General features: G+C 38.9%; 1 protein-coding gene across 3 annotated transcripts in view; it reads left to right on the forward strand.

The window, feature by feature from the left end:
- The window catches only part of LOC126164560 (calcium-binding protein E63-1), a 671,194-nt gene extending 648,797 nt beyond the window's left edge, over nucleotides 1-22,397 (forward strand). For all 3 annotated transcript variants that reach the window (XM_049920251.1, XM_049920252.1, XM_049920253.1), the window contains 3 exons: nucleotides 13,070-13,221; nucleotides 14,013-14,124; nucleotides 21,990-22,397. In XM_049920251.1, coding sequence (XP_049776208.1) covers nucleotides 13,070-13,221; nucleotides 14,013-14,124; nucleotides 21,990-22,012 — 287 coding nt within the window. In that variant the 3' untranslated portion in view covers nucleotides 22,013-22,397. The remainder of the gene's footprint in view (nucleotides 1-13,069; nucleotides 13,222-14,012; nucleotides 14,125-21,989) is intronic.
- The last annotated feature ends 1,615 nt before the right edge of the window (nucleotides 22,398-24,012 follow it).

Genomic DNA, 24,012 nt, shown 5'->3' on the forward strand with positions numbered 1-24,012 from the left:
TATGTGCTCGCTCACAAAGTCGCAAAAATCGCATACAAAGAACCAGTGAAACCGATCAGAATTCAACATCCACACACCGGAATGCACCTGAAAACCTTGTATGCTTTCTGTACTGAAAGAGTAAGTTTGTTGCATCACTACACATCACTAAATTACGGCATCAGAAACCAATAATGCCCACGTCCATTACGATTATCCGGGCTGTTATGCCGTGGTCGGTTGATGAATTCTGTGGTGATTCCCAACGTTTCGTCTCCAACTGCGGGAGACATCTTCAAGGGGGTCCGTAGCTCCATGGAAGGTCCAACACACACACTGGCTCACTACTGACTGCCGCTAAATTCCGTGTCCGCGCGCCCCCGCGCCGGGGCGTGACGTCACGTGTTTTGAAAACGTCAGTGCAATTGGCCGCTGTCCGTCGCCGTCGATCGCCGTTGCCATCACCCAGTAGTGGACGGGTGGTACACATCTTCTTTAACACCGGCATCCATATACCGTTTAATTTGACGCCCTCCTCCTTTCGGTTGAAATTATTTGGGTGTTTAGCGATTTCGATTGCCTCCCTGTAGAGCCTTTCGTAATATCCGCTCGTGGCCGCTAGTACTTGCGTCTCCTCGAAACGAATATTGTGGTTCCCTGGCTGGAAAGCGTGCTCCGCAACAGCTCATCGTTCCGTTTCTCCTCTTCTACAATTTCCCTTGTGCTCTTCCAAACGTTTAGAAACAGTTCTTTTAGTGGTACCCACATAAACATCACCACAGCTGCATGGGATCCTATACACTCCAGATTTTTCCAATGGTTTGCGAGCGTCCTTGGCAGGCTTAAGGTATTCCTGTATCTTCCTAGTGGGCTTGTAAAGTACGGTAATATTCCGCTTCGTCAAGATCCTCCCTATTCTTTCCGTTACATTTTTAACAAACGGCAGGAAAACCTTAGATTTTGCAGTAGCCTGTACGTCAGTATGATTCCTGCGTGGCTGCCTCAACGCACGTTTTATTTCGGCGGACGAATATCCGTTCTTCATTAGTGCATTGTGGAGATGTTCCATCTCAGCGTCGAGCAACTCAGGTTCACAAATATTTCTAGCTCTGTCCGCTAACGTCTTGATAACACCCCGCTTCTGTTGTGGGTGGTGGTTCGAATCCCAGTGCAAATAACGGTCCGTGTGCGTGGGTTTGCGGTACACTGAGTGGCCCAAACTACCATTTTCGTTTCTAAACACAAGCACATCGAGGAAATGTAGTTTGCCGTCTACCCCCTCCTCCATTGTAAACTGAATTCTCGAGTTTATACTGTTCAGATGTTGGTGGAACCGGCTTAGTTCCTCCCTACCATGTCTCCACTGCACAAACGTGTCATCCACGTATCGGAACCATACATTTGGTTTCTTGCTGGCAGTACCTAAGGCCTGTTCTTCGAATTTCTCCATAAAGAAGTTTGCAAATACGGGACTTAGGGGGCTTCCCATAGCCACGCCATCCGTTTGCACCACAGAATTCATCAACCGACCACGGCATAACAGCCCGGATAATCGTAATGGACATGATATTTCCGGCCGTGAAAGTCTACATTTTAATAATGCCCACGACTTGCTTCCTAGAGTTCCGAGCTACCCTCAAAAATGTTTAAACATACAGAGCTTTCAGGTTACAGCTAGCCTGGCCTCAGAAGATGAATGATCGGTTTCTGACTCAAAGTATCTAGTCTCATTGGTATCCTTCTTCCATCAGTATTACTTCTCTGGAAAAAGTGTCAAGACAGTAGCGGGGCTGGCTGGGACAAAGTAACCATGTGTGTGTGTGTGTGTGTGTGTGTGTGTGTGTGTGTGTGTGTGTGTGTGTGTACGCGCAAGCATGCATGAACAATGAACAAACTCTTATTTATGTACCTGTTGACTTATCAGTGCCTCAGTTCTATAACATATGACAATGGGATTGTCAATCTCAGCATCAGCAGTGTTCTATGAAGGCCTACCTGCTATTGCCATGTTAACATGTGGTATCATGTATGATACCAACCCACCAGTGTCATATCAATCCAATTGCGAGTTTCCATGAGAGGCTGATAGTGGTCCAGCAGACCCGATGAAGCATGCCCAATGAGCCACACTCCAGGGCCTCAGTACCACGAGTGCCACAGTATACGTAGAATGGTGAGCGGCAGTGACACAGTCCACTCGTGCTTGGAGCCACTTTGCAATGGGAGAGTATGCAGACGCCACCTAGTTGCAACACTGACATCAATGTTTGTGGTTCAGTACAGAGAGACCATTCCAGCTGGACTAGGAAAGTACCATCCCATGCATACCACAACACAAACTCCTGTGTTTGAAGAGGTGCTATGACCACTAAAGCATGTACTGCTGACGAATGGAATTGCATTATGTTCACTGATAAAATGTAGTTGTGTTCTATCCTGGATAACTATTGTCAGTATGGTGGCAACCTGGGGAGAGGTCTCTTCCTTCCAATGTTTTGTTGATGCTCTGTGGTGTTATTCTTCACGTCTTGGTGTGGGGAACCACTGTATATGACTTCAGGTCACAGCTGGTAGTATATGGATGACACGTGTCTATATAGACTGCCTGTGTAATGTTGAGGTAGTTTCATGGCCAGCAAGATCCCCAGATCTGTCCCCAATAAATGCGAGGGACCAGGTAGGATATCAACCCCTTCCCAGGGCCAGTTTCGAGGATATCTGAGACTAGCTACAACAGCTGTGGGTCAGCTTGCCTCAGGCAATGGTACATTGGCTTTATGACACCCCTGCCAACTGAATGAGTGCATGGATCCAGACCAGAGGAGGTGTAATATCATACTGATAAATAGGCTTATACTGTCAAGTTATTTGTAAATTTGACTTGATTTTGAAATCATTGAAATAAGATCACATAACTCTTTAAACTCATGAAATTTCATTTTGTTTCTTCCTACTCTTGTAGATGCTTCAGTGTTTTGTCAGGCAGTGTATATCCATAACTAACTTACCTCATGAAGGAGAAGCTTCATGGATGTGGAATGAATCAAGTTAAACAAAGAAAAGCATCTATTATAACATTTCCAACTAACTATTGGTAAATTGCTGTGAATTATTTGGGTTTACTGCTGCTAAATTTAATATGGTAAAATTATAAGGGAAGTTGTTGGTTTCTTTGTACATAGGTTTCCATTTTATTAAGAAAAAGTAATTAAAAACAAGAAGATCTGCTTCTTCTTCACTTTTATTAAAAAGTTGCTGTTTGTTTTCTATTCCAAGTTGAGCATCTATTTTCATGCACCAAACAGGAACCTTTACCCCCAAACTTAGGCAATTTGTAGAAAGAGTGATTAATATCGTACATTTTAAATTTACAGGTTTTCTTGAATTAATATAATAATTCTACCTTGAACCCTAGAAAAGGAAATATGGTGTACATAGGAATTATTTCCCTGTCTTGTATTATGTTTATGTAAATCACCTGCCTAATGAAAGAGAGTTCCTGTATTAGCAACAACTGCTATTAAGGAATGAAACTATTGAAATGTGAGTTTAAGGTTCCCAGGATCTGTCAAGAATCACCTGCAATATGTCTGGGTAGCTTGCTTCTTCTAAATGAATGTTTTCTTTAATTTAATTACATACCTCACAAGACAACAAGGAGTGAAGATATGCAATGTAATGTAGCACTATGTTCTTGAGCTAAGCAAAATGAGAGATCAACTTATCCATAAACTGACTCCATTTTAGCTTTTTATACACAATGACTCTAAGAAATTTTATGTGCATTGCTTCATTTAGAGTATAACCGTATAACCATTGACTGTCTCTTGCTGGCACCAGGGGGCCATTTTTAATTCTTTCATGCTGCATAATGTGAAATGATATCATATTTGACCCAGACTTAAGTGTAAGCTGTGAACCAATTGCAGAGCTATTCAGCTATAATCTGTGATGCATTTATTATGGTGAAGGATCTGCCTTTGATTAGTACGAGCATGTCAATTTTTTAGATGCTTCATCTTACATTTTTATGCGTTTTTTACCGGTTATAAGCCAGTTATCATACAGTGAAAATGAGAAATAAACACCCATAACTATGATTTTGTTGCACCTTTTTTCATAGTTAGCATGTTTTGTAGAACTTTTTTCTTCTTCCACATCTTTGATCCTTTCATGACAGATTTTATTTAAACTATTTTTACACTCACTGGTGAATGCTATAGTTTTGGCCTAAATGAGTTTCTCATCATAGACATATATTCGAAAGTTTTGCCAGCAAACTGCTGGCAAAAAGTTTGTTTTTGAAAAACAGTTGGGATAGAGACAGCTTTGAATATCGGATAGGTTGTTATGTTGAAGAGCTATTATGAAATGTTGTGTTATTTTAACTTTCCTTTGGGCTGATCAATCTGATATATTTGAAATTGTCTGTCATTTATTTGTCAATCATTGACAGCAATGATAGCTTCCCACTAGTAACTTCACTTTCCCCCTCTCAGTTTGTTATACTGCTCCCATTCCCAATTCCTCTGAACAATACATTTATTTGTTTATCACCATAATGTTATAAACAGTACAAACGTACTTTATAATGTACAAGGTGTGATTGAAAAGGTTTAAGAGTAGGCTTGTAATTGTACAATGGTGGTACTTACATGCTACTGTGATGCATCTCCTTCAAAATAGTCCCCTTCTGACTGAACATACTGACTCCAACAGTGTTTCCACTTTTGGAAACACTCCTGGAAATTTTTTTCCTGAAGTGTGTTAAGGGCGTTCTCCGTATTTGCCTGGATGTCTTCAATCAAGTCAAATCGCTTCCCTTTCAGTGAAAATTTCAGTTTAGGTAACATGTAGGAGTCAGCAGGGGCCAAATCAGTGGAATATGGTGGTTGTGGAAGCACAGGAATTTTGAATTTCATCAAAAATTCAACGATGGAGAAGGCACGATGTGCTGGAGCATTGTCATGGTGTAGCACCCAACTCCTGTCTTTCCACAATGCAGGCCTTTTCTTCCACACCTTTTCGTGCAAACACTCAAGGACACATTTTTAGTATTCCTATAAATTCATGATACACAATACTGGTAGAATCGAAAAAAGTCACCAACATTGTCTTCACCTACGACCAACTTTGACGTGCTGTTTTCAGTCATGGTGAACCTGGAGTCTTCCACTGCGAAGACAGCATTTTGGTTTTAGGATCATATCCATATACCCACAGTTTGTCACCTGTAATCACCCTATTTAACAAATATGGGTCATCTTTAGTCTGATTAATCAGTCCTTGGCACACTTCAAGTCAGTATTGTTTTGGTCACTTGACAACACTTTTGGAATGAATTTCACGGATGCTCGATACATGTTCAGATCTTCCGTTAAAATTGACTGAACTGCATAGAAACTTAAATTAAGTTCATCAGACATCTCCCTAATTGTAAGTCCACGATCAGAGCACACTAAATCATGAACTTTCATAACATTTTCATTTGTTTCTGAGGTGGAACGACAGCCGGACTGTGGTTCATCTTCAAATGATTCACGGCCATTTTTAAATCTGTTGAACCAGACAAAAATAATTTGATTGGCTCATACAATTATCTCGAAAAGCTGTTGTTAATAGTCTCAGAAGCTGATTTCCTGGTTTTAAAACAAAAATTCAACCAAACTCATTGCTCCATTTTTATGTCCATTTTCATGCAGACAGAATCCGGCAACAAGCCCTAACAGACCTGCGCGCAACCAGCTGCCATGATGAACTGAATAAAGGAAATGTAGTTTCCTGTCAGAGGGCATTCAAGGACAAGGCAATGACTCACTCCCCACCCTCCATGTACCTGCCCTCCAAACCAGTAAGCAGTAGTGGATCCATTCTTAAGACTTTCTAATCACATTTTTTAAAACACTTTTTTTCTGGAATGTTTAATTGCTTGTGATGGGTGTCTGAATATCAAACATCAAATTGATGTGCTGTGCACAATTGACTTATTTTATTGTAATTTTATTAATTTAGGTAGGATGTATTTGACTGTGGCTGGCTTTGGTAACACTAACTGATCAAAAGTATCTAGACTCCTGCTGGTGGGCATTATTATGTTGTGTGTCTACCCTTTACTTCCTGTATGATGGCTTGAACTCTGTTGGGGAGATTTTTGTTCAGGCGTCTGAATGTCTGTGTAGGAATGACACCCAATTCTTCCTCAAGAGCCAAATGCAGAGAAGGTAGTGGTATTGAGTGCTAGGAGCTGGAGTGAAGATGTTCTAACTTATTCAAAAGATGTTCCATTGGGATCAGGTATGGACTGATGGAGCACTTTAGAACTGACTAGTGATTCTGCCTGCTGATCTCATGTGATTTTTTACAACCACCCTCTGCAATGCTTGACAGTTCCTGCCTGTCACTGCATGAGGTCTGCTTGGTCTTAGTTTAGCTGTGGTTATTCGTGCATTTCTACACTTCATAATCACATCGCCAGGAGTCAACCTGGGTGGCTTCGGAAGGGTTGAAATGTGTCTGATGGATGTGTTGCTAAGATGACTTCCAGCAAAGCAGCACAATTACAAAGTCACTGAGACCTCCCAACAACCCCTCCTGCTGCTGCTGCCTTTCTACTGCCAACACAATTTTTTAATTATTTTTTAAATGTTTCATTCCCTTTCCCTTGTGTGGAGGGGTTAGGCTCCATGAAAGCATCTTATTGCTCTTTTCAGGAATTTGGGTTGTGTTACGCTATTTGCATCTTTATTAGTATTTTTGTGGTGTTGGGTTTTTATGTCTCCCTACTGGGAATTTATTTGGAGGGTATTGTGGGGGAACTCAAAACTCCCTGCCTCCCTTTATACTGGCAGGTCTGTCTCTCACAATATCTTCTGGCCAGCTGCACATTACATCATCATGTCCAGATACTTTTGATCAGACAATGTAATCTCCTCAACCCAAAACATATTGAATAAATCCAAATAATGTCATTTGTAGAGGATAATAGTGAAATTCAAATGGATTTTGAAGACATAGTGGAAACAGGCTGTGACGATAAAGTTCAGCAGGAAGATTCAGAAGGAGGAAGATGACAGTGAAGATAATGAGGAAGTACTTGACATTGACAACCATTACCATATTTTTTGGAAGGCACAAAGAGACAAAATAGAATAAATTACACCATCACAGAGAGGACAGATCAGGGCCACAATATTATTTGAAAGTTACCTAGACCTTCAGGTCCAGTGAGAACCATGAGAACGCTTTTGGAATGCTGGAATTTCGTCAGAGATGACATCATATCATTCACACAGCCCTGCATGCAAATCAATATTTGAGAATGTCAATAGCTTCATTTCATCATGAGAAAGACATAAAGCCAACAGATGTTATGGGACCGAAAGCCTTCATTGGTCTCTTGTGTTTAGCTGATGTTAACAGAAGTAACACGTTAAGCTTAGAGGGTTTGTCAGGACCTGATTGGAATAGCACTGAAAAATTTTACCTCATAATGCTGATAAAATATTTCAGATTCATCATGCGGCACCTCAGATGTGACAAGGTAACGGTGATTCAATTGTCAGAAATGCAGATAACTGATCTACCAGCTACTTGATAGAAGAATCAGGAAGAAAAACTCTATCTTTTGTTGGGATGATGAAGAACAAAAACATGCTTGAGAGTTATATACCAGTAAGGAAGAGCTGTCCACAGTTCGCTTTTTGGAGAAAACCTGTATTCTAGTTTCCTATGTTCTCAAAAAAGTGAAGTGAGTGACCCTGGCATCAAGCTTGCATAAGAATAATTCAATAGACTCTGATACAGGAGATATACACAAGACACACATTGTAACATATTATAATGGCACAAACTGTGGAGCTGTCATTGTTGATATGTTGACCACTTCATACAATGATGCAAGAAATTTGTGCCATTGGCCCATGGTTATTTTTTTGCAGTGATCAATATGAGTGAAATCAATGCACAAGTAATTTATATTAGCAACAATGAAAACTGTATAAGAAGAAAAGGGTTCCTGAAACATCCATCTCATGCGTTACTTTTGCCTCATTTGGTCCAAACATGTTTGGACACCTCAGGCATTCAAATAGATTTTCAGTAGAGTCTAAAAGTGTTATAGGACACTGTGTGAAGAAGAAGCAGAAGGCAAAAGCAGAAATAAAGGAGGCAAAACTGGGGACAAAAGAAAAATGTGTAATATCAACATGGTAAAGATTGACAAAATATTGTTGCAAAATGAATCAAATGCCAAGCTGTTTGAGGAACATTGATACTTTTTGCCCTGATTGTGATAAAATTTGTAATTTGTTACCATTGAACAACAGTGATGAGAAACAATTGAATGATTAATGTCATTGTTGTACTCTTTTGTCTTTCCGTAAAGATACTTAAGAATAAGCAATTTGATCAATTTGGTACACCAAGCCCTAAGTTTTTGTGGAGAACACCACACCTGGCAGAAGGCTAATCATTGCTAATGAACTGGAAATATCAGTAATATTTCATTGACAGATTTTCATGCTTCATTTACACTTTTCTTAGTGCAGCATTGTAAAGCACTAACTTAGCCTTCAAGATGCTTTCCAGTTGAGTACCTTTATTCTTGATTACATCCTTAAAAGTAATGGATACCATGTCTCCCGGCACTTTGAATAGCCTACTTCTCATGCCATTGACATTAGAACTAATTTTTAGTTTCTTCTGTCTGAAATGATAATACATACAAGGTGATTATAATTAAAGTTAAACTTTCAAACCACTGTAGAAAGAACACCACTGGTCAGAATGACATCAAACTGCAATGGAATATTATCGGAGAAGGGGGAAAACGTATGGCAGAAGAAAAATAACTAGTTATAAAATGTAGCAATAGATAGCGCTGTAAGCATCATAATTTAATAGTGGTTGACTACAAATGATTCGTGCAACAATGCATAAGGTGTATGTTTGACATTAAACAAGCTATACTACTCAACTTCTGCAAGTTGAAATTGAGGAACAGCATGTTCCACAACTGATCGAAGTGTTACCGGGATGACATCCAGAATGTGTTGCGCAATGCATGCCTTCAAAGCAGCTAAGTTTGGAATTGGAACACTGAACACAACATCTTTCAGGTAGCCCCACAGCCAGAAGTCACACAGATTAAGATCAGGTGACTAGGACGGCCAGGCTGTAGGGAAATGGCAGCTGATAATTCTAGTATTTCCGAAATGACACTTCAGCAGCTACTTAACTGCAGAGGTGTGCCATCTTGCATAAAAATGATCCCATCCACACATCCACGCTGTTGGAGAGCTGGAATGACGTGGTTGCATAAAAGACATTCATAGCGTTTACCAGTGATGGTACAGGTAACAGCCAGAAGCACCTGTCTCTTTTAAAAAATATGGCCCTATGATAAATGATGCTGTATACCTGTGCCACAAAGTGACTTTTTCAGGATGAAGTGGTATTGGTTGATTTGAATGTGGATTTTCCATTGCCCATGTTTGACAATTCTGTGTACTGACATATCCTGTCAGATGGAAGTGAGCTTCATCTGTCCACAAAATCTTCCACGACCAATCATAGTCCACTTCCATGCAAGCAAGAAATTCTAAAGCAAAATTCTGTCTTGCTGCCAGGTCAACAGGAAGCAAATCGTGCACATGGGTAATTTTGAATGGATAGCAAAGAAGGATGTTTTGTAGGATTTTATGGACCCTGCTCACAGCTATGCCCAGTGTTCAGGCAAGTCTCCATGCACTACAAGTTTTCACACCACCACTCACCTCCTCATGCATTGCTGTAGCCACTGCTTCCCCTGATGTCGAATCAATTCGTTTCCTCCCTCTACCAGGTTGCACAGCAAAAGAACCTGTCTTTTCGAATTTCCAAATCATTTTTTCCAGACCCACAGCAGTCATTGGACCAATGCCTTCAATGTCTGGAACTTCTGCAGAGCGACACGTGCACAGTCATCATCATAGCACGATCCTGCATTGAGACAGTTGCAAATGTTGCAAATGCGAAAGGAGGATATGCCATGTACCCAGTGTGTTGATACCAACTTTAATGGGTCGTGCATATGACAGGTGTTTCCATTTACTTTTTCTGACAGATACAGTGCCATCTATTGATCAATTTTCACACTATTTTTTTTTCTTCTGCCGTACGTTTTCCCCCTTCTCCAATAATATTCCATTGCAATTTGACATCATTCTGACCAGTGGTGTTATTTCTACAGTGTTTTAAAAGTTTAATTATAATCACCCTGTACATACCAAGGCTCTGCAGCCTTATTGGACACACTGTTATGCAGCTGTGACCTTGAAATATTGTCTCCTAGTCACCTTCCTTCTCTTCGTGTTTAATCCCAGAAAGTGAGGAAAGATACGTTGAAATATTATTATCTTACTAGTGATTTATTTCTATTGGAAAATTTACTGTCTACACACCAGCTTTTGATCCAACAGAAGTGGAAAAGATACCTTAATATTTTCTGCAGAAATATTTGGACACTTCATGTATAGTGCAGAAAAAAACTTAATTTGGTAATGTGGATCACTATTATCACTATTGTCACATTATGAATAAAAAAAGGTATGCTACATCTATGTACAGATTCTGCAAACCACAATGAAGTGCATGGCACAGAGTACTTGTCACTGTATCACATATTATGGTTTCTTCCCATTCCAGTCACATTTAAAGAGTTTCATCATTTATTAATGTGGTTGTGCCCCTGCATTTTGAGAGACACTGTTTGACTTTGGTATCAGCAACTGTCCTTGTGGTCAGAAAAATCATTTAAAATGTGCCTGACAGAAATGTCTAGATTTTACATTGTGAATTAATATTCAGGCAATGACAATGGCTTTGGTAGAAACTTTTGTTATAAAAATAAGATTGTGTAATTGTGACACCGTCTCTGGTCACTTGTCAAGAGCCTGTCAAGAACTATTTCATAAATTTGTCAATAAATGTGCTATTGCTCCCCTTCTGTATCATTTTCTTTAGAAGAAAGTACAAATGTCTCATAAACTATGCATAAATCAAACACACAAAATTGTGGACATTCTATAGTATTAATATTTTTAGTTGCGCAGTTTTCAGATCTCAAGTAAATTACAACATACTTTAACTCTCTAGAACAAAGATTGTCAAAAGATAAAATTAATAAAGGCAGGGTGCATTTGTCGTTACTACAGTACATGCCTCAATATGGCTGCTCTTGGAAGTATCCCTGATTATTCTGATGAGCTGTTCCTCTAGATATCCTCACTTCATTACCATCATTGTATTTCTATCTGTTGAGTAGATAAATAGTAACAATAAATAATTTATTTATTTATGATATTGTATCAACACACTACAGAATGGCCAAAATCACAAATAATTCCTGATAGTTGACACGCCTGCATAGAAGAGATTCCATGCAATAAAGATTTCATTTGCTTCAATGAACATATCTGATATTGCTTCTTCTTCTAGACCAGGGGCGGGCAAACGTTGCACGCGGTTCATGAGCGCACAGCGCTGCACGTGTGCTGCTCGCGTGCAGGCGTCGACCGGGGCTGTGGCGACAGCCGGCAGGTTGTGGCGGTGTAGTGCCAGGCTAAGCTGCGGACGTTGATGCGAAGTGAGCACTATGTAGTGAACATTGTATTTCAAGAAACGGAGAAGTGGAGATTTGCTATCTTTTAAAAAGTAATGGGAGAATCAATTTTTCTTTGTGCAAAAACGTGAAAATTCGAAATGTTTAATATGTGGCAGTATTCTCGCTGGTCAACGGAAGTTTAGTATTGAAGGCCATTATAATAAATTTCACAAGGACGAGTACAATTTATTGTCGGATTCTGAGCGGATGGGGAATTGACTGAGCTTAAGAAGACCGATCTGACGATACCAGATGAATCTGTCGTAGTTGGCCGGCCGGAGTGGCCGAGCAGTTCTAGGCACTACAGTCTGGAACCGCGCGACCGCTATGGTCGCAGGTTCGAATCCTGCCTCGGGCATGGATGTGTGTGATGTCCTTAGGTTAGTTAGGTTTAAGTAGTTCTAAGTTCTAGGGGACTGATGACCACAGCAGTGAAGTCCCATAATGCTCAGAGCCATTTGAATTTGTCGTAGTTGCTGTTGTCACGAGAGATCTGCGACTTTCTCTTGTCATGTCTCTCATCTAACTGATCTAACATTTTATAGAGCACTGTTTTCAAGTTTTCAGGACGACAACAATAATAGCCCAGCGGTATGTGCAAGTTATAAGACTGTGCTTAATATAGCGAGAGCTGGAAAACCATTTGCTGAATTAATAAGTCTCGGTTAAGAGCAAACATCAGTGATGAAAATTTACGTAACTGTTTGTGTTTGTCTGTATGTAGAAATTTTGTTCCAGATATTAAATGTATTGTAAACTCCACCTGTGATAATTAAATAAAACGTATCATAGGTAATAGGTACTCTTTCAAACCATGATTTCTTTCAAGCACTCCTACTAACCTTATTGATTCACTCAATAAAGCAAGCTAGGAAACAAAACGCATTACAGAGGAAGGAGCGGACAGAAGGTATGGTGGGGATGGGAGATAAGCGGGTGGCCAGCTTGCCCCTGTGTGCATGCGGAACACCTGTTAACTGCACGCGTGCAAGTGCACCGCACATGTGCAGGATTCCTGGCCGCCCCTGTTCTAGACAGAGGAAGAAGAGAAAAAAAATCAGTTTTATTTTTGCTGTGTGCCATTAACATTTTAGTGTTATCTGCCTTTATTTTTACTTTATTATAGAAAGGATTGATTGCTACTCACCATATTGAGGAGAGGTTGAGTTGCAGACAGGCACAACAAAAAGACTGCTGTCCAGGTAAGCTTTATGCCAAAAGACATTTTCTATAGTAGAAAATACACACAGATTCACACAAGCACCTATGTCTGTATGGAGAGGAGCAATTGATTCCTTTCATGACGTTGTTGTTGTTCCATCCTGGATTTTCCTTTGTTTTTTACTTTCATTTCCTGCATCTCATAATCCTTGGCCAATGTATCATTAAAGTATGTCCCATACACAGTACTTATCAGTCTCATTCAGAATATATTCTCTGTGGTTTCAGAAAATGGGCTCATCAATGAGGCTGAGTTCCTCCAGTGGGTGGCACGTATCCAGGCCTTGACACAGGACACTGAGGGGGATGATGATGTCACCAAGGACCTGATTGCTGCTTTCAGGGTCTTTGACAGAGACTGCAATGGCTACATCACTAAGGTAAGGGTACAGAGAGGCTGACTTGTTTGGATGTTTCATTATTTTATGTTCTAGATCCATTAAAGTTTGCTGATACTCAAACAGTCCAGGATAACAAAGTTCCTTCAGTCTAGATCTAGAACTTTACACTCATTAATAAATTAAATTAAGTATAAATAACAGAAGGAGTAAAGGAAATTGTGCGCGTGTGTTATTTTTTTCTGGTAAAGCAAATTTCTGGATGGTACATAAAACAAGGGAAAGGAAACCACTCAGCCATAGCACCCTCCATGGCTACATTGTGCCAAAATTACAGTTTAACTCTTCCAGTTTAGTTTCTGGACCTGTCATGAACTTAACGATACTGTGTTGTTTCATCTACTTTTCCATTATTTATATTCCACGAAGGACTTTCCAGTACCATATTAAATTAAGCATAAACCTGAGAGCTTGAAGGTGGAAGATTTTCAAATCTCATCCAGTGCAGTCCCCAACAATCACTGTTTCCTTCTCATCCTGTCTCATAAGTCTCCCCTGATGTGAAGTTCTGGGTGACTTTTCCAAAAACTACCTCTCCCTTTCCCTTCACCCCTCTTCCATCCCCTTCAACCATTCTGATGGAAGAAGAAGCCACTGGCACCAAAAGCTTGCATAATTAAAATCTTTTTTTATATGCATGTTCTCCGGTCACCACTTTGATAGTAGATATTGTCAGAAATTGATTATTTTCATTGTTATACAAGCATAAACTAAGTACTCAGTAACTAACAGATGTGAATCTATGAATTAACTATACCCCTTATCTCTTCCAGGATGAGCTCAAGTCAGCCATGGATATGATAGGAGAGACAGTAACAGAAGGAGACCTGAATGAAATGTTGGCTATGGCTGATGTAGATCGAGATGGGAGGATCAACTACGAAGGTAATGTATCATTTTGTGTCCTGGAGTACTGCCTCAGATTTGTTTGAAGCTGACAGACATTTGTTGTACATTAGTAAACTTTGCTGAAACAACATTGAACATAATAATGGAAAATCTTGAGTGGAACACAAACAATAGAATGAATTTTCAGTAATATGACTACATGCCTCGTATAACTGATGCTCTGGGCCACCTCCGGGATCCAAAACATCTTGAGTCCTCTTCAATGCAACCACAGTTAAGTCTTTAACTGTGATTAATGAGCTTTTATACCATTACATTTACCCCTCTTCTAATTGTGACTACAGTGGCTTCATTAGTATCACATTTAGTGATTTCAGAGGCCTACTAATGTTCTGTGACCTTATTTATCATCACAGCATGGGGCATTTTCAGTTGTGAGTGGGAACATTTTTAAATATGTAATCTCCTAATTCATCACTGAATTACTATGGTTACATTTACTGTTTCATAAATTTAGATTTTCTTTCTGTGTGAACTTAGGGTACATTAAAAATAACTGTTTAACAGTTCAAACAATCATAGAGAACCTCCACCATGCTTCACAGTTTGAAAAATACTATCTGGATTCTATGGAGCTCTGGGTGTTCATTATACATAAACAAGCCCTGCTAATACAAAAGCACACTCACTGGACAATATTATAGTGCCGTACAGATTGATAGTCACAAAATTGTCATATTCCTTGAACTACTAAAATCTCTTCATTGTATTCACCAGATTTATAATAATAATAATAATAATAATAATAATGTTTATTTGTCCATGTTAACTTTACAGTCTTGGACATCGTCGTTTTTTGTACAATTACTTCAATATCATGTCATTCCAAGAATGGATATATACATCAAGTATCACACTGTATATCATTCCATGCAATAATGTTATAATCACATTAGCACATTATATATCACTCCATACATATAATGATTATATACATCAATTAGCCAATTATAACAATACCACCACTAATATACTGCAGTATGTAAAAGGATAAACTAACAGTACTGCAGCTCAGAATTGTGAAGTTATTGACTTTTCATTCTCTAGACACATATTAAAATCAGTAGTTCGTTTAGTGGTAATGGTCTTCCTATTGGATGTAACAATTTTCCTTAATACTCTCCTGTCTCTCTGAGGAAGTCTAGAAAAGTTTTCCCATTAGTAGTATCATGGCAGCACTAGATACATCAGCTCTAGAAATGCTTAGTGGATTTCCAACCAAAGTCATGAGTACACCAGCAGAGCAAAAGCAACAATTTTCTCTGTTGACAGTCTGTAAGGTCAGACACCAGGACAAACTGACAACACCACTCCGATTGCAGGCACACTGGTAATCCAAACAGCTCCAGGGATATTATGGTACTAAAAAAGCAACAAGCTTATTCACATCAGTGCATTACAGATTAGCAGGATTAGGAATCAAAGTCATGAAGCCAAGGTATTCATATAAGACCAGAGACGTTTAAAAAATAGGAAAAGTAATCAAAACTATTAAGATTTGTTTTTATGGGTTCCACTCAAGCAGTTTGTGGAGATATAACCATACCCATAAATATAATTAGATTAAGTATCCTGTATTATAATGCTTTTTTTAAAATCCATAATACAAGAAAATTAGTTAATCAAAATAAAACATAAGTAAACATAATGAGAAGGAGGACAATTACATTGGTTTAGCACATCAATAAGTTTATAAATGATCAAGTGATTTTTTTTTCATTACATTAAATTTAAAAAATAGGACAAATAAAATTTGATCTTTTTCATCACATGTGAATAAGCACACAGTACAATGAATTTTTTTGTCTATGTAAATCCTTTTTTTGTGATAAAAATAGTGTATTCCTAATATTACTATTGTTTAACAGCTAAAAGCATTCTTCAGGATATATGTGATGATAGTGGGTGGAGTGCAAAACAGTATTGATAGGGATCAGGGCTACAGTATTGAGTGTGACTTGGTGAAAATAGCCCCTGCAATGACCCATACCAATAATGCGCTGGTGCCTGCTTTTGTGCGGCATGAGCAGTCCCAGTTGAACCACTCTGTCAGGATAGTAAATATGGAGTTAGATCAGTTGCGTAGGCTGGCCACTCTGTCAGACATTGGAATGGTTCCTGTCGAGGCTATTGATAGGGGGGATTTCACAATGCATAGCCTACTCTTCAATAGGAAAGGGAAGGGTAAACTGGCAGGGTTGTTGGCAAAATCCCTAATAGGAGACACTAGTACTCATGGACGTACCTCTTTTTTAGACTAATATCAGTGTCCAATGAGAAGTTCAGGCAAGCAGGTGCTAAAGAGGTCTCAAACCCACAAGATTCTCACAATAGGAAAGTAAATAATAATGTTACCATATTTAATCAAAATATTGGTGGATTAAAGAAAAAAGTAGATTCACACAAAAGTGAAGTAAAAAATAATGTTACAATTTTTCACCAAAATATTCTGGGATTGAAGAATAAAGTAGATGAGCTCCTGGTTTGTTTAGATGACATTGAATCTGAAAATGTTATAGATATACTATGCCTGTCTGAGCATCACATTGTGTCTAATATGGAGAAGGTTAATATCAGTGGTTATAAACTAGCTGCACATATGAGTAGAGAGAATAAGGTGAGAGGAGGAGTTGCCATATATATCAAAAGTCATCACTGTGTAAAAAGCTTAGATACAAAAAAGTTTTGTTTAGAGCAACACAGAGAAGCATGTGCCTGTCAACTTAAACTGAAGGAGGGCCCTTTTATAATTGTAACAGTATATAGGTCCCCTTCAGGAAACTTTCATTTATTCCTGGAAAACTTGGATGTCTTGTTGTGCTATCTGTCAGATGGTGGAAAGCAAATTATTATTTGTGGGGACTTCAGTGTTGATTCACTGAAAGAGTGTAATAGGAAGAATGACCTGGAAGTCTTGCTTGGTTCTTTCAATTTGACATTTGTCATTAATTTTCCTACTCAGGTAGTAAAGGACAGCAGCACATTGATAGATAACACTTTTATAGACCAAGATAAGTTTAAAAACATAAATTATTGTCCTGTTGAGAATGGCCTTTCTGATCATGGTGCTCAGCTAGTTACAGTACACGACATAGCTCCATTCAGTAATTCAAAACTACCCTCCAAAGTTGTGCATTCAATTAATGACTCAACAATTAGAAATTTCAGAGAAAATCTTCAGCAGTTAGACTGGGATGAGGTGTACAAGGAACTCGATGCTACTTTAAAATATAACTTATTTCATGATACACTTGTAAGAGAATTTGAAAACTGTTTCCCCAGGAAAGTAGTTAAATCTAATTATAAGAAACCATGCAAATAACCTTGGCTTACTAAAGGAATAAAAGTATAACCACAAAAGGGGACTGTATCTAACAACAAGAAAGAGTAATGGCCCAGAAACAGCTAAATATTATAAAAACTACTGTGATACATTGAGAAAGGTTATTAAAAAGTCTAGAAGCATGTTGCATCATGTCTGAGATTAATACCTCTGATAACAAAATCAAAAAAATTTGGAATATTATTACATGGGAGACAGGGCAACCAAGAGTAGAGGATGATGGCATTACCATCAAAGCAAATGGAAACTTGACAAACAACAAGCCGGAAGTCGAAAACATTTTGAATAATCATTTTTTAAATGATGTAGAGAAAATAGGACCTAAATGTTCATTAGAAGAAGCAAGCAGTAAATGGAAGAGGCCTTACCCACACCATTTGATACAACTGAAATTCCACCCACCTCTCCTTCTGAAATTAGGAAGATAATAAACTCTCTCAAGAATAAAAGCTCACATGGAATTGGTGCCATTTCCAGCAGGACAATAAAAGCTTGTTCCCAAGAGATAAGTGGGATTCTTAGCCACATATGTAATAGCTCTCTGAAGCAGCATATTTTCCCAGATAGACTGAAGTATGCCATTGTTAAACCACAGCATAAAAAGGGGGATATGTCTTACCCAAAATTCTTGAAAAATTAATGTATTGTAGAGTAGCTACACACCTTTGTAAAAATAAAGTTTTAACAAAATGTCAGTTTGGTTTCCAGAAAGGTTTCTCAATGGAAAATGCTATATATACTTTCACTAATGAAATATTAAATGCTCTGAGTAAGCAGAAGTCACCGTTGGGATATTTTGTGATCTCTCAAAGGCTTTTTATTGTGTAAATCATGGAATACTTCTAGATAAGCTCATGTACTGTGGTATGAATGGGACAGTGCTCAAATGGTTTAAATCATACCTAACTGGAATAGCGCAGAAAGTTGAAATAAGCAGTTCACATAATATGCCAAAAACTGGTGATTTCTCATACTGGGGTACAATCAAGAATGGGATGCCACAAGGTTCAGTCTTGGATCCTCTGCTGTTCTTAATATATATTAATGACTTGCCATTCTGTATTCAAGAAGATGCAGAGCTGGTACTTTTTGCTGATGATACAAGTATAGCTATCACACCCAACAGACAAGAATTAACTGGTGAAATTGTAGACGATACTTTTCAGAAAATTATTAAGTGGTTCTCTGCAAATGGGCTCTCATTAAACTTTGACAAAACACAGTACATACAGTTCCACACAGTAAATGGAATGACACCATTAATAAATATAGACTTCAATCAGAAATCGGTAGCTAAGGTAGAATATTCAAAATGTCTAGGTGTGTGCATTGATGAAGGGTTGAACTGGAAAAAACACACTGAAGATCAACTGAAATGTTTGAGTTCAGCTGCTTATGCTGTTAGGGTCATTGCAAATTTTGGTGATATACATCTCAGTAAATTCGCTTACCATGCCTATTTTCATTCTCTGCTTTCGTATGGTATCATATTCTGGGGTAACTCATCATTGAGTAAAAGAGTGTTCATTGCTCAAAAGTGTGTAATCAGAATAATTGCTGGAGCTCATCCAAGATCATCCTGCAGACACTTATTTAAAGAGCTAGAGATCTTCACTGTAACCTCACAATATATATATTTTCTTATGAAATTTGTTATTAACAACGAATTCAAAAGTAATAGCAGTGTACATGGCTACAACACTAGGAGAAAGGATGATCTTCACTACTCAAGGTTAAATCGAACTTTGGCTCAGAAGGGGGTAAATTATGCTACCACAAAAGTCTTTGGTCACTTACCTAGTAACATGAAAAGTCTGACAGATAGCCATATAGCATTTAAAAGGAAATTAAAAGAATTTCTTAATGGCAACTCCTTCTACTCATTAGATGAATTTTTGGATATAGTAAATGGGTAATTACCCCAATTCCCCCCCCCCCCCATATATATATAATAGAGGGAAACATTCCACGTGGGAAAAATATATGTAAAAAGAAAGATGATGAGACTTACCAAACAAAAGCGCTGGCAGGTCGATAGACACACAGACAAACACAAACATACACACAAAATTCTAGCTTTCACAACCAACGGTTGCCTCGTCAGGAAAGAGGGAAGGAGAGGGAAAGACAAAAGGATATGGGTTTTAAGGGAGAGGGTAAGGAGTCATTCCAATCCCGGGAGCGGAAAGACTTACCTTAGGAGGAAAAAAGGACAGGTATACACTCGCACACACACACATATCCATCCGCATATACACAGAAACAAGCAGACATTTACAAATGTCTTGTAATATTTTGTGTAATCTATTATCTTGTGTAGACACCTTTTATTAACCTGACACATGCCACATCATTATGAAGTGTCATATTCATGGTCTATGGAACAAGTACTAATCTAATCTAATCTAATCTATGACAGTGCCACTCAATGGCATTAGGTAACAAGACATAGAACTTTGGTTGTTATAACATATGAAGTCTGTCGAATTACACATTTATGAGATTCACTGAGAGGCAGAAGTGCTGCATAGTCGATGGGTACACAAACGAAGATACAGAGCTTTGCTAGCTTTCAGAATTAGCTTCCGTTTTCAAACTTGTAGGCAAAACACAGATGCATGCATGTGCGCACGCGCACACACACACACACACACACACACACACACACACACACAATTGAGTGGGGGTGGGGGAAAAGCAAGTTACCTTGGGTTTAGCCAGGAAGGATATGATGTAAAGGATAGCTCCCATCTGCACAGTTGAGAGTAGCTGGTGTTGGTGGGGAGGATCCTTGTTTTTGGCAACAATTTGGTGGTGACCATTCATTCTAGCTGTTGGTTGGTTGTCATACTAATCTAAAATGCCGTGTAATGGTTGCAAGAGAGCCGGTATACAACATGGCTGGATAAGCCTGTGACAGGACTGGAGTAGGTGGCACTGGGTGGATGTATTGGGCAGGTCTTGCATCTGGGTCTTCCCAGAGGTTACAATCACTGTCACAGTGGACTGGGTGTGGGAGTGGCATAGGGATGGACTAGAATATTGTGGAGGATGAGTGGGTGGGCAGTGGAACACCACTTTGGGAGGGAAAGGAAGTATCTCGGATAGGATGTCCCTCATTTCAGGGATGATAAATGATCAGACCCTGACAAAGGATGTGGTGCAGTCATTCCAGTCCCGAATGGTGTTGGGTGACAAGGAGTGCACGTTTTTGTGGTTGGTTCTAGCAGTGGATGTAAGGATCAGGTATGTATGGGGATATGACACGGGCGGTATGTCTGTGAATTAGGTCTCCTCGTGCCACGAAATGAGATATATCCTAGCCAAGATACTACCATCCCCTCCCAAAGTGTCCTGCTGCCAATCCAACCTCCACAGCATCCTTGTCCATCCCTATGCCACTCTCACTCCCAATCCCCTGCCACAGGGATGACACCTCTGTGGAAGACCCAGATGCAAAACGCCCAATCCACCAAACCGCACAATCTACTCCAGTTCTGTCACATACTTATCCTACCCCACCAGAGGCCAGGCCACCTGTGAAAGCAGCTATGTTATATACCAGCTCTGCTGAAACCACTGCACAGTGTTTTACATCAATATGACAACCGACCAGCTGTCAACTAGAGTGAGTGGCCACTGCCATACTGTTGCCAAAAGCAAGATGGACCCTCAGTGGCACAAAAAGCAGCAGAGCACAACATGTGAGATTTCAGTGGCTGCTTCACAGCCTGTGCCACCTGCACCCTCCCTACCACCACGAGCTCTTCTGTGCTGCGCAGATCAAAGCTATCCTTACAGCACATGCTTCACTCCTGTAACCTTCCTGTCCTAAACATAAATTAACTTGCTGCCCACCCCCCACCCAACAGTGTGTGTGTGAGTGGGGAGGGGGGGGGGGGCACCAGCCGCTGCCCCACTACCCTACCCAATTTGTGTCAGCTAGTTGTCAGCCGTCTGCCACCTACCACCTCTACCTTTGCCTCTTAACTAGCCCATAGATGGCTCCTCACTTTTCTATGAGCTGCCAGATGGTTTTCCCCAACCCCCTCCCTGCCTCCCACCTCTCTCCATTCCTCACTTCATCCCACTCCGCACCCCCACCGCACACCAGTACATTCACCATGGGCCAGGATAGTGCTGTCAGCTGACTAAGCACAGTGTTGGGAGACAGCTGTGTGTGTGTGTGTGTGTGTGTGTGTGTGTGTGTGTGTGTGTGTGCGCATGTTTTTCCTACAAGCTTGAAAAAGGAAGTTCATTCCAAAAGCTAGCAAAGCTTTTGTTTGCATATCTATCAACAATGCAGAACTTCTGCCTTTTGGTGAATCTTTTCCTTTATTCCTAAGCAATTCTTAATTCTCAACCAGGACTTTTATACATTAATGAAATTCAAAATACTAAAGAACCTATCAACTTGTTTCAAAAATATGTTACAGTTATTAGTACATAACAAAGAAAAATATTGTGTCAAATTAACACTGATTCACTTTCATTTCAGAGTTTGCACGGCTCCTCTTGTAAAGAAAGACAAAACCTGTGTGAGTAGCATCATATTCTAACATCACTGTGAAATACAGCTGTTACCTTTGCAAAGCTAAATTTTTGTTATTGAAATGAATATAAAAGTGATGACAGCCAGTTGTAATGGTAGTGCTGACATTGTTTACATAAATGCACACTTATTTTTGTTAAGGATATTGTATATATTTTGTAATGTGCCTATTATGTTGTTGCAATTGTTTATAATACTGTACAAGTAACTCCAGTTATCTGGTAATAATGATGTAAAATAATATTCAAAAGCTGTTATTTTTTTCAAGTTAAATGAATGATGTAGTTGCAGATAGTTACATACTGTCAAAATATTTTGTACAGATTCTGAGATAAATAAATTCAACATGCTAAATTCAATATATTATCAATTATTATTTCCTTTAATTTGTACACAATGAAGGTTAAATAAATTTTAAACACAATTGTAGCATTATCAATATTATTTCCTCTTGGGAAACTGCAGGTAATTGGATAACATATTTCTTTTCCATTTCATTCCATTTTTCAGCTTCCTGTAGGAAAGCATATTTCAGTTCTGTTAATAATGTATTATCTATGCTTATGAAATTGACATTCTATCTGTCCTACCACTTCTCTCTAACTTGCATTTTTCATACACATCAGTACCATTTTCTTGTTAATTATTAAAACATATTCGACTTATCTCTTCACCTTTTTCTTTTTGATTAGCTAATTCATCAAAATTTTGGAAAAGTGAAAACTGTATGCTAGACTGGAACTCAGACCTGGACATCTGCCTTTTGCAGACAGTGTTCAGCCAGTAGCATTATCTAAGCATACCTCATGGACCCTAGACTTCAACTTACCACTTATTATTTTCTATTCATCCAAGTACCACAAAGGCTGTCCCACAACTGACACCTGTGGGAGTAGCAATATAGCAGAGAGTTGGATTTATCTACAGCACGATTGATTTTACTGATGTACCTCTTTTCTAACAATTTAACAGTGCAGAATATGTTGCCACTTGTCTTGCATCTAACTTGTCTTCACCCCTTGAATCTATACAATCAGATAATTTATAAATGTTTTGCTATTAAAGCATATTTTCAATTTTGCTTTGAAGTTGTAATGATTCTCAGTTAATTACTTTATGTCAGACTCAAAAGATTTTGCATGACACTACAGAACTCCACTCCATACCCTTTACAATGATGTAAAATCTATTTGGAATTATGTTTACATTTTATATTGTAGTAGTTGGACACAGCTAACTATGCCCAAGAAAATTTGAGCCATTCCACTGTAATAAATTACTGTCTGGGAAAAACTGTTCAAAAAGACTGTAAGGGATTAAGTCAGTGTGTCTTCCTACATCTACATACATGTTACACAAGCCATCATAAAGTTCATGGTGGAGGCTACCTTGTATCATTGCTAGTCATTCTTGTCCTCTTCTACTTGGAAACTGAGTGAGGGGAAAATGGCTATCTATATGTCTTCTTAAGAAAATCTGTCTTGTCTTGTCTTTATAGTCCTTACGCAAGAAGTACAACTGTTCTGCAGGCAGCCGCAAATGTCAGTTTTCTAAATTTTCTCAACAGTATTTCACAAAAAGAGTGTCATCTTCCGTCCAGAGAGACCCATTTAGTTCCCAATACATATACGTACTTCTCATGTCTGATTGAATGTATTAATGTACTGGTAACATAAACATAGCAGCATGCCTCTGAATTACTTTGATATCTTCCTTTAATTCGATCTGGCTGGGATCTCAAACACTTGAGCTGTATTAAAAAATGAGTCATACTAATGTTCTATATCCAGTCTCCTTTACAGATAAACTACATTTTTCTAAAATTGTGTCAATAAATATAAGTTGTCCACTGACTAACCCTACTAACCAACCTAATGCACCTATTCTATTTCCTTTGCTGTAGTACATCTAGATATTTAGTCGGCGTGACTGCATCAAGCAGAACAGCATTAATACTGTATTTGAACAT

The sequence above is a fragment of the Schistocerca cancellata genome, chromosome 1 (genome assembly GCF_023864275.1).
Source record: "Schistocerca cancellata isolate TAMUIC-IGC-003103 chromosome 1, iqSchCanc2.1, whole genome shotgun sequence".
NCBI classification, from domain to species: domain Eukaryota; kingdom Metazoa; phylum Arthropoda; class Insecta; order Orthoptera; family Acrididae; genus Schistocerca; species Schistocerca cancellata.